The sequence below is a fragment of the Andrographis paniculata genome, unplaced genomic scaffold (assembly GCF_009805555.1).
Source record: "Andrographis paniculata isolate CXL003 unplaced genomic scaffold, ASM980555v1 Contig34END, whole genome shotgun sequence".
In the NCBI taxonomy this organism is placed as follows: domain Eukaryota; kingdom Viridiplantae; phylum Streptophyta; class Magnoliopsida; order Lamiales; family Acanthaceae; genus Andrographis; species Andrographis paniculata.
In genome coordinates, this window is record NW_026137567.1 from 5,524,733 (window position 1) to 5,538,243 (window position 13,511).

At 34.1% G+C, this 13,511-nt stretch overlaps 1 protein-coding gene across 4 annotated transcripts; it reads left to right on the forward strand.

The window, feature by feature from the left end:
• The first annotated feature begins 10 nt into the window (after nucleotides 1-10).
• LOC127248486 (branched-chain amino acid aminotransferase 2, chloroplastic-like) lies at nucleotides 11-10,160 on the forward strand. Of its 4 annotated transcripts, XM_051270845.1 has the most exons (17): nucleotides 11-555; nucleotides 1,012-1,221; nucleotides 1,305-1,558; nucleotides 1,803-2,073; nucleotides 2,148-2,231; nucleotides 2,612-4,119; nucleotides 4,230-4,371; nucleotides 5,342-5,419; nucleotides 7,076-7,158; nucleotides 7,287-7,464; nucleotides 7,547-7,723; nucleotides 7,830-7,961; nucleotides 8,309-8,407; nucleotides 8,760-8,876; nucleotides 9,206-9,301; nucleotides 9,434-9,546; nucleotides 9,837-10,160. In XM_051270845.1, exons 1-17 carry the CDS (start codon nucleotides 334-336, stop codon nucleotides 9,952-9,954), a joined length of 3,882 nt encoding a protein of 1,293 aa, XP_051126802.1. In that variant the 5' UTR covers nucleotides 11-333; the 3' UTR covers nucleotides 9,955-10,160. The 4 variants fall into 4 exon arrangements, with proteins under 4 accessions (XP_051126802.1, XP_051126805.1, XP_051126804.1 ...); XM_051270848.1 differs by lacking the exons at nucleotides 11-555; nucleotides 1,012-1,221; nucleotides 1,305-1,558; ... (2 more) ...; nucleotides 2,612-4,119; nucleotides 4,230-4,371 and adding exons at nucleotides 4,489-4,620; nucleotides 4,705-4,814; XM_051270847.1 differs by lacking the exons at nucleotides 11-555; nucleotides 1,012-1,221; nucleotides 1,305-1,558; ... (2 more) ...; nucleotides 2,612-4,119; nucleotides 4,230-4,371 and adding an exon at nucleotides 4,531-4,814.
• Nucleotides 10,161-13,511: the final 3,351 nt, after the last annotated feature.

The window sequence follows — 13,511 nt, forward strand, 5'->3', positions numbered from 1 at the left end:
CTGTATCTTGCTTCGCAATTCAATTTCAAAATCTTGCATTGCCATTAAGGTAATTGCCAAAGTTACTCGATTGCACTTTTCTTTCTTGAATCCCAATTAGGCGTAGGAATTTCAAGAATGGCCAGCGCAAAAAGGGGGCAGTGAGTGAGAGCCCTAAATTTCTGAGGGTGGAGAGTGTGTAAGGTGGAAGTGGTGGAGTCCACAAATTTTGCTTTTTGATTTTCAAGCTAAAGTTGAGAACCCCCCCCCCCCCCCCCCCCCTCTCCCGGCTCGAAATTCGATTGAGGCGGCGCAGCTGTTGAAGCAATTTGAATTCTTGGTTTTGATCGGTCCATGGCGAGCTCGGCTTCTCGGTCGGAGAAATTTGCGGCGACTCCGACGACTTTTGCAACAGTTGCAGTGTCCCCGAGTTCAGTTGCGACTAGGGTTTTGAAAACGCCTTTGAGCGACGAAGCTATTTGGAAACGGCTAAAAGAAGCAGGCTTCGATGAGGAGTCCATTAAACGCAGAGATAAGGCCGCACTTATTGCCTATATTGCCAAACTGGAAGCTGAGGTATGCGTTCGCTACCCTTTCCTTTATCTTCTCTTTCCTGTTTGTGTAATCGTAGATTGGGAATTTTCGCTTGAGAGTTATGATGTTTCCTTGTTGATTGCTACGGATTTGAGATCGTGAATTGTGTTGTTAGTACTGTAACTGTGATTTTTGGACAAGCAGTATGTGGTTACTGTTCTTGAATTATCCGTGGAAATGTTGTGTTTATTTAATTGTTACTTGCTTAGTTACCAATTGATGCTTCATTTGGGGAAAAAATGGTATTTATAGTTGTAAGTTTTCTCATTAATTGGCGTCTGTATTGGTTATTTTTTAGTTTTGATCTGCTGATATGAAATTAGACATTATAGTGAAGAAATCCTTTTAGTTAATGAATTGTTCGAAACTTTCCTATTTGTATTTCTTATACTTGCAATACCTTAATTGATGTTTCTTGCATGTGTGTACCTCTATAAGGTATATGATCTCCAACATCAAATGGGGCTTCTTATATTAGAGAGGAAGGATTGGCTGGCGAAGTACGATGAAGCCAAAGCTGCTGCTGATGCTGCTGAGCTGAATTTTAAGCGGGAACGGGCTTCCCGTGTTTCAGGCTTGGCTGATGCCAAGAAAAGGGAAGAAAGTCTCAAGAAAGCTCTTGGTATTGAGAAGGAATGTGTTAAGAATGTAAGTGTTTGTCATTTGTTTTCTTTTGATCTGTTCTGTGGATCATCTAAATGGTGCATCTGAGCTTGTGAATGGTTTTGTAGATTGAGAAGACATTGCATGAGATGCGGGCAGAATATGCTGAGGTGAAGGTTGCTTCCGAAAGTAAATTCACTGAGGCTAGGAGTATGATGGAAGATGCTCTAAAGAAGATGACTGAGGCTGATGAGAGGATGCGAGCTGCAGAATCACTGGAGGCGGAGGCCAGTCGATATCACCGTACAGCTGAAAGAAAGCTGCATGAAGTTGAAGAGCGAGAAGATAACCTGAGGAAGAGTATTGTGTCTTCAAAGTTCGAGTAAGCTATTGTTCTATTATTATATTGTGTCTTTCGGGATTGCATAGGTCCTTATCTATGGTCCCCTATTTAATCTCTTAGATAGTTGTAGTTGTTTGCCCATATTCAGGTGGATTATTCTTCCCTTTTTGTGCTCACAATATTGGCAATCATTGCTAAACTGGTTGTGCTTTTGGCCTATGAATATTTAAGTGGGCATCTCTGAATCGATAAACATGATTTTGTTTTGTTATCATCATTCCAGCTTTGAAGCTAAGGAAAAAGAGATCAAGCTTGAGAGGCAAGCCTTATCTGAAAGGCAAAAGGCTTTAGAGCAAATGCATGAAAGATTACTGGAAGGGCAAACGCTCCAGAATCAGAGAGAAGAGCATGTTTTCGATAAAACCCAAGAGTTAAAGAGATTTGAGAAAGAGTTGAACAATTTGAAGTTAAATATTGAGAAAGAACGTCAAGACTTAAATGAAGAAAAAGCTTCCCTAGATCTTAGAGCAAGTTCTTTGTCAGCCAGAGAAGAGGTCACTTTCCCTTTTTATTATGCCAATATATCAATATATTTTTTTACTCATGCAGTTCATTTTTATGCTTTCAGGCTGTTGTCAAAAGAGAAAATGATCTCCTCAAGAAGGAACAAGGGCTACTCGTGTTGCAAGCTAAACTGGAGACTAAAGAATCTGTAAGTTCTCAAAGAAAGGTTGATAGTTTCTTGCTATGTGTTTTGAACTGAAAGCTGAAGTGCCGTTTTTAAATCACTTTATATCTGCTGCAATGATGTTTGATCTGTCTCTTCAACTTTCAACCACCAAGTTGGTTTATCCTTCAAATAATGTTTCGATAATTCTTCTGCATATTAACTGGCATATTGAACACATAGAAATTGTTTTTATCTATGGATTGCCTATTTACACTGTGATTATATAAAAATGTTTACATGTGCCTGGTTGTTTAATTTGCATAATATTGATTATCATTCTTAGTTTCATGAAGGTCTACCAAGCCACCAGTAATCCTTGGGATAACATTTTGATCTTGTTCTGTGGCTTGGTACATTTGCAGGAGAGCACTCAACAGGTAATATCTAACCATGAAGCTACTCTGGCAGTCAAGAACTCTGCTTTCGAGGCTGAAGCTGAAATGAAACGCAAAATGCTGGAAGATGAACTAAATGCTCGGAGGCGGGATTGGGAGTTGAGAGAAATTGACCTCAAAGACCGTGAGGAGTATATCTCTGAAAGAGAACGTGACTTGGAAGTTAAGTTGGGACATCTCAAAGAAACAGAGAAGGAAGCAGAAGATAGGCTGAAGATGGTGGAAGAGAAACAAGAAAATCTCATAGCTACTGAGGAAAGCCTTAGACTGAAGGAAAAAGATCTCAATAAAGAGAAAGAAGAAATCAGCCAGGTAAAACTTGACCTTGAAAAGTATTCTCAATTGCTGGAGGAGAAGAAAAAACATGTTACTGATGCAGAAAAGAAGATAGAGGCCATGAGGAATGAAGCAAATGAATTGATGGCCCTTCAAGTGAAACTTAAGGAAGTGATTGATGTTATAAGTGCAGAAAAACTGGAGCTTGAGGCTGAGGCAAGCCACTTGAAAGCAGAGAAGGCAAAGTTTGAAGCTGAGTGGGACATTATTGATGAGAAACGAGACGAGCTGAAAAAGGAATCTGACCGTATTGCTGAAGAGAGACTTAATGTCTTCAAATTTCTCAAGGAAGAGCGTGACAGCTTACAAGCTGAGAAGGATGCATTGAGGGAGCAGCATAAACGTGACTTGGAATCACTTTCCCATGATCGTGAAACATTTATGAAAGAACTTGAGAGTGAACGTAATGAGTGGTTTGTTAAGATTCAGAAGGAAAGATCTAATTTCGTGCAGGATATTGAGATGCAGAAAAAGGAGTTGGATAACTGCATTGAGAAGAGACGTGAAGAAATTGAGAATTATCTCATGGAAAGAGAGAAGGAATTTGAGAAGGAAAAGGAGAGAGAACTCGATCATATTTCTTCTCTCAAGGAAAGAGCAGAAAAGGAACTAGACCATGTAAACTCTGAAATGCAGAGGCTTGATGCTGAAAGAAAAGCGATCAATTTGGATCGTGAAAGGAGGGAGCAAGAATGGGTTGATTTGAATAACTCCATTGAAGAGCTCAAGATACAGAGGGAAAAATTGGAGAAACAAAGGGAACTGCTGCGAGCTGATCGGGAAGAAATTCTTGTTCAGATTGACACCTTGAAGAAATTGGAAGATCTACAACAGAAACTAGATTCTATTGAGGTACATGAAATGCACCGCGCCCAAATGTTGGAAAACAGTCGGAAGCAATCTGTTAAAAGACATGTTCAAGAACAGAAGGAATTTGTTTTGGATCAAAACGGAAGTTTGGGCAATACTCCTGGACGTAGAGCTTCCTTGGATCAAAATAAGTCATCTTCTCCCCTTTCAGCTCCATTATCATGGCTCAAGCGATGTGCTGATACCCTACTTGACCATGGTCAGAGTAACAAGAAAAGAAAGGCAGAGAAAGATGCAATATCACACGATTCAGAAGAAATGACACCACGGTAATTTCTTCTAGAAACTTAACCCATTATTTGTTCAATATTTGTGATGATGGTTTTCACAGTGCTTTTTTTCTTAGTTTGCATACTCACCTGTTGATTCTTTGTTACAGTTTGCCACAGAAGTCCCAAAAAACGTCTAATAATGGAAGTGCAGCAAAATCCATAAGCCAAACCCTTGCTGATCCAGACAGTGATGTTTTTATCGACAAAGTAATCACCATTCAAGAAGTGACAACAATGAGCAACTATCAGGTGTCTAATACATTCACTGTTGTCTTATTCGATCATTTTCATCATGCTCTGGTTTTCATTACTTCTAGTTCATGATTATGATTTTCTGTAGCAGGAACCTATGCTCCATCCCAATAATGAAAAAATCGAGAACAATGGTGTAGTTGAACTGTAAACTAACAGGAAGATGTGAAAGGATCATCTCCCTATCGATTCCCCGGACATCTTAATTGCTTGTTTGAGTAAAATCTAACTAATATTTCTCTATAGGTAGTAGTAGTTGCTGTTGGTTTTTGTCCCTACAGCTTTGTCGGCTCATAGTTTGTGTGGAGTGACGTCGGATGTCTCTTCTAGGTACTGTGTGTAAATGACACTCGGGCTAACATAGTAGCAGTTGATCGATACCTTGGCTGTGAAGTATCGGAAAACTTTGAGCAATGGATGCTTATTCATGTTCTTACAAGGTGTGCCTTTGAGATTTGTATATTTTGAGGAAATCCTACTTAGAACAGCTTTGCTCTTGTTTGATGATGTGATCTATCTCTCAACCTTTTCTATGAATATTGAAAATTTTAATTAATTAATGATATGATATTGCTGCACAATTTAAAATGAAAGCATAAGAATCAAAATTACATTTTATTGTGTATCATCAATTCTTATTCCATTCCCATTTATATAATTTGTCTACGTGTATGAATGAATCTATTCCTTTATTTATTTATTTATTCTTTTCAGTGATTATGTTCATCTATGTTCTTATACATATAAACCAATGATAAATTTATTAATGAACAAATTGTGAAAATGAAATATTTTTGTGCACTACAATTAAGACTCTAACTTTAGTTGTTACAAATAATAGTTTTTGTGTACACATCCCTTTTTCACAATAATGCTGTTTAGAAAGGAATTACTTTATTTATGACTTAAATAAACTTGAATTTATTCCATTATTGACTGGTTTTTACATATATAAATCACCAAATAGGTTCAGGTTTCAGCAACAACAAACACATACACAGTTGCTGCTCTGCTTCAATTTAGGAACTGTATTGCAATGGAGGAGGTTGGTTTTTCTTTTTCTTTTTCTTTTTTAATTTTTTTTTAGTGAATACTACGTGTAAAATACACAATAGCTTGTAATTATTGACGGAGGACATAACAGAAATGAAGAATTTATTACTATTGCATATATATTTAAGCACGATGGATCGATAAAAAACCATGCATTTTCTAACCTTGAAATTTAATTTCACTATATGTACGTGTGTTTATTTGGCTACAGTTGAAAAATAAAAAGGTCATTTAAAATGATTTTAAATGCTCTTAACATATTATTAGAAAGTATTTCGCCATCTTGCAGGTCTATTCATCGTAGCAACTTTTAGAATTTACTAATCTATTGCTAAATAGAAATTTAGTGTGTTCTTTTTTATGTTATTTATTTAAATAGAGATTGGATTTGATTTTATGTAAAAAAAAAGTAATAGTACTATTATATTTTTCTATAATATGAAAATCCGCAGTCGAAAGTGCGAATAAATAAACTCTTGACCGAACCTATACCTTACATAATAGAAAATGAAAATTAATTCTTTATTTGGTAAAATAACGATTTCAGTTAAGAAGGGTAAAAAAAATGCTGCAAATTGATCAAATAATAATAAATAATTAATCGGACATACTTTCTGTTCAGCTAGAAATTATATATATTTCTATTGAGACGTCCAATTACAAAATCAACATTTTATTAAATGTCTCACTTTTCCGGCAAATACTCTTACTACGTCACATCATTATTTTTACAACAACAAAAAAAAAACAATAAATGTGAAGTATTTAATAAACATTACACTACTTTTATGACATTACACTACTTTTACAACAGATAATAGACAAAAATGTCATTATATTACTTTTAATTAACCACTATAATATTATTATTTGTTAAATATTGCCCAAAAACTAATGTTTATTTTGTATGTGAACGGAGGGAATAATATTTATTTATTTAATTTTTAATTTTCTATACTAGTACAAAAACTTATATATGTAATATTTATTTATATAAAAAAGTATTACAATTAAACATATAGTTCTATTGAAATAATTATATTAAAAAAATCCAAAACATTAACAAGTATATCCAATTTTTTTTGGAGCAAGAACTCACAACAACTCGGGGTATTTTCGTAATTTTCCAAACCTATTTTTAAATTGAGATTAGGATGCACTTCGGAGTCGTGGAACTTTTGAATATCTATACTTTTTTATTTACTAAAATAAAAGTGACATAAATTTAGTGAGGAATCTTTCATTACTCAAAAACCGCTTCGTCGTTTTGGAGAGACGGAAACACACTGGTCAAAGCGAAAGCAAACGAGAAATGGAGAGAGGCCCTGCTTTCGCCGCCCTGAATCCCAATCCTCCTTCCCGAAACCTTGTTTTTGGCCATTTACATAGTTCGCTTCCTTTTCGCCCCGATGGAAAACCCTTTCATTCTCAACCTCTTTCTGTGCAGGTAGTCTTTTTTGGCTGCTTCTTGATATCGGGTCTGCATTTCGTGATAGGGCGTTTGTTTGCGCTTTTGTGACTTTTTAATTGTTTCTTATTTTTAATGAATCTTGAAAGTTTGTTTTGATTTCGGTTTGTGTGGAAACTGGAACGGTGTTGTTTGTTTGTTTGTTCGGTATGGTTATTAAGAAAAATGATTTGTGTGCAGTTGCCGAAGAAACTGCAGTTGGCGGCTCTTGGTAATCACAGCAGAAAGAATGTTAAATCTGTCAGTCTGGTATCTACTGCTAGGTACTTTTTTCTTTTTCTTTTTTGTCCAGGTCGATAAATGATGCACAATCTTAGGGATCCGTGTAGCTTTTTGTTGTTGTTGTTGTGGTTTTCTGATTCTTTGAAACTGGATCGAACTGATTTTGCAGCAATGCGACGGTAGAATTAGCCGACATTGATTGGGACAGCCTTGGCTTTTCTATTATTCCAACTGATTATATGTACATCATGAAAGCTTCTCAAGGAGAGGCTTTTTCCCATGGTGAATTACAGAGGTTTGGAAACATTGAATTAAGTCCATCTGCTGGCATATTGAATTACGGTCAGGTTGGCTTCTGTTTCAATTTCTTAAGTTACATATATATATATATATATTGATTCATGTAAATTTTCTCAAACAAACCTGTAGGGATTATTTGAAGGCTTGAAAGCTTACCGGAGACATGATGGAAATATATTATTATTTCGTCCGGAGGAAAATGCACTGAGACTTCGTATGGGTGCCGAAAGAATGTGTATGCCTGCACCATCTGTGGAGCAGTTCCTGGAGGCTGTAAAAGCCACTGTTTTAGCAAATGAAAGATGGGTAATACTATAGTTTAGAACCATAATCTGTTGAAGTTGATTCATTGTTTGCTCAAAATAGTTTTATAAATTTGAGATCACAACTTCTTCCTTGTTTCCAATTTCAGATTCCTCCAGCCGGTAAAGGTTCATTATATATAAGACCATTGCTCATGGGTACTGGAGCTGTTCTCGGTCTTGCACCAGCTCCTGAGTACAGTTTTCTGATTTATGTTTCTCCTGTGGGCAACTATTTTAAGGTAAAAAATGAATTTTCTTCTGCAATGGCCCATAAAGTTGGTTTATTTATGCCACTTGAATCTATACCCTTTCGGATTATGGATTTGTGCTTCTGTCAGATCCTGCTCTTTACGTGCATATGGTTTGTGACCATAAACCCTTAAAAAATAATGCTATGATCACAACTACAAAGGAACATAATGGCCTCTAAATTGGGGAACTTTGTTATCTTTGACTTTGTATTTCTTGAATAATTTTGTATTTGCTCGATGATAGTGATACCATGTATCTTTTGCATACTTTTGTATTGTTCTTTTGTCTCTAGCGTAATGTGTGTCTTGCAGTTGATTATCTGCTCTGTTTTCAGGAAGGTTTGGCACCAATTAATTTATTGGTTGAGACTGAAATGCATCGAGCAACTCCTGGTGGCACAGGAGGAGTGAAGACCATTGGGAATTATGCGGCTGTATGTGACTCATTTATTCTTTCTACTCTGTGGATTTGTTTAATATAATTTATTAATTGTTAGGAACTTATTTGTTTTCTTAAAAGTATACCATAGTCATTTCTTTCTTTGGAAATTTTAGTTTATGGTTATTTACTATATCCTTTCTGAATAATCAACAAGTTTATGCTCGAATTGTCAAATTTGCTACACTGTTTCTGTTGGCCCAAGTAGGAAATTAGATTCTTCACACCAGTTTATTCTGTGTAGTTTATTTTATCTTATTGGCATCGTACCTTTTGGCTGTGATTATTCTTTGACAAATGTGAGGTTATTCTGATGCACCACTACATCTTCAAATGATCCCTTATAGGTTCTACAAGCACAGAGTGCGGCGAAAGCAAAAGGCTTTTCTGACGTTCTGTATCTAGATTGCGTGAACAAGAGACACTTGGAAGAGGTCTCCTCTTGCAATGTGTTTGTTGTTAAGGTAAAGTATCTTGCAAGTGATTTGAGGAAAAAAAATATAAGAAAAAGAAAAGATAAATTTCAAATTTTGTTACTTCACCTTTCTGAATTCCGTACTTTTCTGTTACTGTCATTGTTAGTAGCATATATAAAGCATCAGAGCCTCCAAAACAGAGTTATTCTGGCTTTCTGTGCTTGCCTAAAAAAGATCATTAAATTTCATTCTTTCTCCTCTCTTATATAATTGTGAATTCCTTTTTACATTGGCCATATTTCATCATTCTAAAAATAATAAAATTTAAAATATACGCACTAAGAATCTCTTTTCTATTTTAATTGTTATTTGTATAGGGGAATATGATATCTACTCCTGCAATAAAAGGGACCATCCTTCCTGGAATTACTCGAAAGAGCATAATCGATGTTGCTCGAAGTCAAGGATTTCAGGTATTAGTCGTTGTTGTTGTTGTGGTGTTTTCTTCTTTGAAAAATATCAAAAGATAAACTGGATGAGAAGTTTTCTTCGGCACTGATCTTACAACTAACACTAAAGCTTTTATTGCAATGTCTTATGTCTAGGTTGAGGAACGTCTGGTGTCTGTAGACGAACTGCTTGATGCTGATGAAGTCTTTTGTACAGGAACAGCTGTTGTAGTTTCACCTGTAGGAAGCATAACATATAACAATAAACGGTTAGCCCAGCACCTAATATTATATTTCTATTTCACGATATACAACTCTCAGACTAAATTAATAGCAGTCATGGTTTTAATCAGCTCTTACATCTTGTTATCCTTGGTACATTGTGTTTCGATAATCAGCTGCATAATGCTGATCCCTGTTGAGGACTGTTTCAAAATTAAACAAAACAATGGATTGAACTGCTTGTTTCAAATATGAAATATATAAATTTGTGTTGGGTGCACATAGAAATGATTTCCATTTTCGGGTCACTCAACTTACATAAATTACTTTGGTGCAGGATAACTTATGGAAGTGATGGAGTTGGCCGAGTGTCGCAACAACTCTACTCGGCACTTACCAGCCTACAAATGGGACTTGCAGAGGATAAAATGGGTTGGATAGTTGAACTCAAGTAGGCGATCTCGTACTATCGATATAATTTATAGTAGGTTTTGGAAATGTCAATCTATGGATCTTTCATTTTTGTTTTGTTTACTGCTTCTCTGACTCTTGAGAAGGCAATAGGCTTTATGTTTCCTATTTATCTTTCATTTCAGATTTTGATTCTGTCACTAATGTAAATTTGGAGATATATATGATCTTTTCTTGTGGGTTATCTTGATATTACTTTTCTTGTAGTTCTCCAACATGCTTATTATAAATAGGTAGATAGATATCTAAATTAGAAAAATAAACCATCTGGTTAATTTTGAGAAATATTTAAGTTAAAAGATATTTTGAAAACACATACTACCGCAACCTTCTCAAGTGTCTAGTGTCAAGTCACTACAAAATAAAATTCACTAGACCAACTGATAATTATTGTATGATTGATTATTCATGAATCCAATAATAATAATAATAATGTTCCTAATTCTTGGGGAGAAAATGGAAGCCAAAATATGAAATATGGGTATGGGAAGTGGACCTAAGTATTGTAATAGATTGAGACAAGAGATCATGTTGCAGTGGCCAAAGCTGTCTGCAACCTGCACCCAAGAGGCCTACCATACCAGGTTTAATGAAGAAAGGAAGACACAAAAAAACCCGGACCCGAACCGGCCCGGCCCGATTACCGGATAGTCAACCAGATATTGGTGTGTGTATTATCCCTTGACTTGCTCCTACCTCACCATGTGACTGCAATGTGAATCCCACATGAACCTTAACTTGCTGCCCCTATATATATATATATATATATATAAATCATACATATCATGATTGATCATATTATCATGTTATTTTGTCTTTTCAATTTCATTAATTCTCGAATGTATTTAATTAATTAATTAATTAATTTGGTTTTAAATTGGTTGATTTGTGTTGTTGGGCCATGGAGACCGGTGGTGATTAATTAACTTGCTCGCACAAAACACCAAATAAATTCAACACTCGAACTTTTTAATTACCTCAAAATCTAGAATATCAAAATAAAATCTAAAACACAAATTAGATTGTGTTATATATATCGATTAAGAAGTGGTGGTTGGTTTGCAATGAAAAATACAAACACAATTATAATATCTCAACTAACGTTTATTCGATGATCAATATATGATTCTGTAATTTATAGAGTGGATTCGTATAGGAATTAATTAAGTAATTCTAATATTGGTGTGCGTACATTGCTGCATGCCACAGTGAATATCCTGTTGTAAGAGAAGACGTATAAAAATATATATATTTACTTCTGTTGAACATCTTCATCATTGCCCACCCATATATATATAGTGGACGTTGCATGCAGCATTTACTTGACGAAAACTGAAAAAGGGTATGGTTCTTGAGAAATAATTATGCAATTTGCACCCTAACCACTATACAAGAAAAAAAAATAATAATAAAAAAGGCAAAATCTGAGATGCAACAGAATCTGAGATTCATATATAAATACAAATTATATGCTCAAGTGATTGTAGAAGCACATGGAGATGGGCATTATTTATAACATATATGCCCAATGCAAGAGACAAAATTCTCGAACTCTCTAGCAAAACTCATTACAATCCTGTTTATTGTTTCTTTAAAAAATGAATATATATATATATATATTCAATAAAAATATAATTATTAGTTTATTAAATGAGTCTTTAACAAACAAAAACGAGTCGAAATTTAAAAGTCCTAAAAATCCTATACATATTTACATATGCAAAACCATATATAAATGCAAGAAAAAAAAATTATATATATTCTTGTTGAAGATACGATATCAGTTATTTCACATGGGAATGGATTATTTGGATAATGTAATTGGAGAAAACAAGTATTATATATATATATATATTTTATCTGTATATATGTAGATGAATAATTATATCAATCATTGGTGCTTGTCATCTTCAGAGATACAATTCTGCAACTGGATTTAGGATTAGCTAATTAATTATTATTTAGGAATGGTCAGAAAATATTCTTGTTGGTCATGCATCTTGTTGCTTATTATTTATTAATTGTGGTGTTTGTTACATTGCATTATGTAGGTGATCATTTTATTATTCTTTTGTTCTAAAGTTGCAAAAATTAGGTAGAAATGTTGTTTCAATGATTAATTCAAGGATTTTCTGCCTAGGACATAATCTAATCTTGTTAAAGAGATATACATTGGAATATTTGGGAATATTTCGTCATCATACATAGTTAAGAAAACAACAAATCAAAGTTAGATATATGAGTATGTATATTTTTTTATATTTCCCATTTTAATATATAATCTATAACAAAGATTAAATCTTTTGTCATAATTAGATGACTTATCAAGAACATTTGCACCCTTCTGTTAGTATCCTTGATTATAAAAAATGGTTTTATTATTATTATTATTATTATTTTTTAAATTTGTAAATAAGGGATAACATTCCATTTCCCTTTAGGCTAATTACTTAAACATCTTTGAACACAAGATCAAGCTTTTCATTAATATGTTCATTGTAGCATATTTCACACATTTGGGCTACATTAATTCTCTTTAATTTTTATTTTAATTTTAATTTTTTCAATTTCTCTACTATATAATAATTCATATTATTTTTTTCTTCTAATACATTACATCTCATAATGCCCGATCGATCGATCGAAGCCCCCGCAACATACATATATATATATATAATTTAATGCCCTGTCAATTTAAGAATTGGGTCATCTTAACATTGATCAAGGCACACGTATGAGCTATGACATAGTTTTGATGTTTTCAATAACTAATAATGTCATTAATTAAAGAAGAGGTCGAACAAATGGTGACGTACAAAGAGATTAAAGCAGTGCAGACACTTGTTTAAATGCTGAGTGTAATCTGATCAATTAATTTATTAATAAATTAAATTAAGTTAGTATAGATATATAATGTTATGTGAATGAAACGAAAACGCGTTTGCTGGTTTAATCATCAACAACCACTTTTCGTCGTTACCAATGATAGATATTGATCTTTTTGGACACATAATCAGACTTTTCTTGGTCTTGATTTTCGAAGAAATCTGGGGTTGACAAATTGTATTGTACGTATGTATTTACGACACACACGCTTTTATCACATTAATTACTACTTCATCCTCGTTACCCAACTCTGCTCTTAACACCTGTTTCTATCAACTTATTTAATTAATTACTTAATTAATCACTTTCTTAAAAATATATATATATATATATCATAAGAACACTAATTAAGCATTGTTCATCGACTGTTTATGAATGAAGTGAAGAGTTCCATATAATTAGTTAGATGAAACAAATATTTAATCTGATAATATTAGAAAAAAGTATTAACAATGTCAAAATTTTCAAAATGAATATAATCATAGTCCTGTGATGTCTTGCTGTATGCTCATATATATACAAATATATATCTATTATATTTATGCGGCGGCAGACAACACACAGTTAATGGTCGGCTATTGGACAAGCAATTTGATTTGTATTATGTTTGAAAAGTTTGCCGACGTTGAGAAAACGTCGGCAAGCTAGGCAGCTC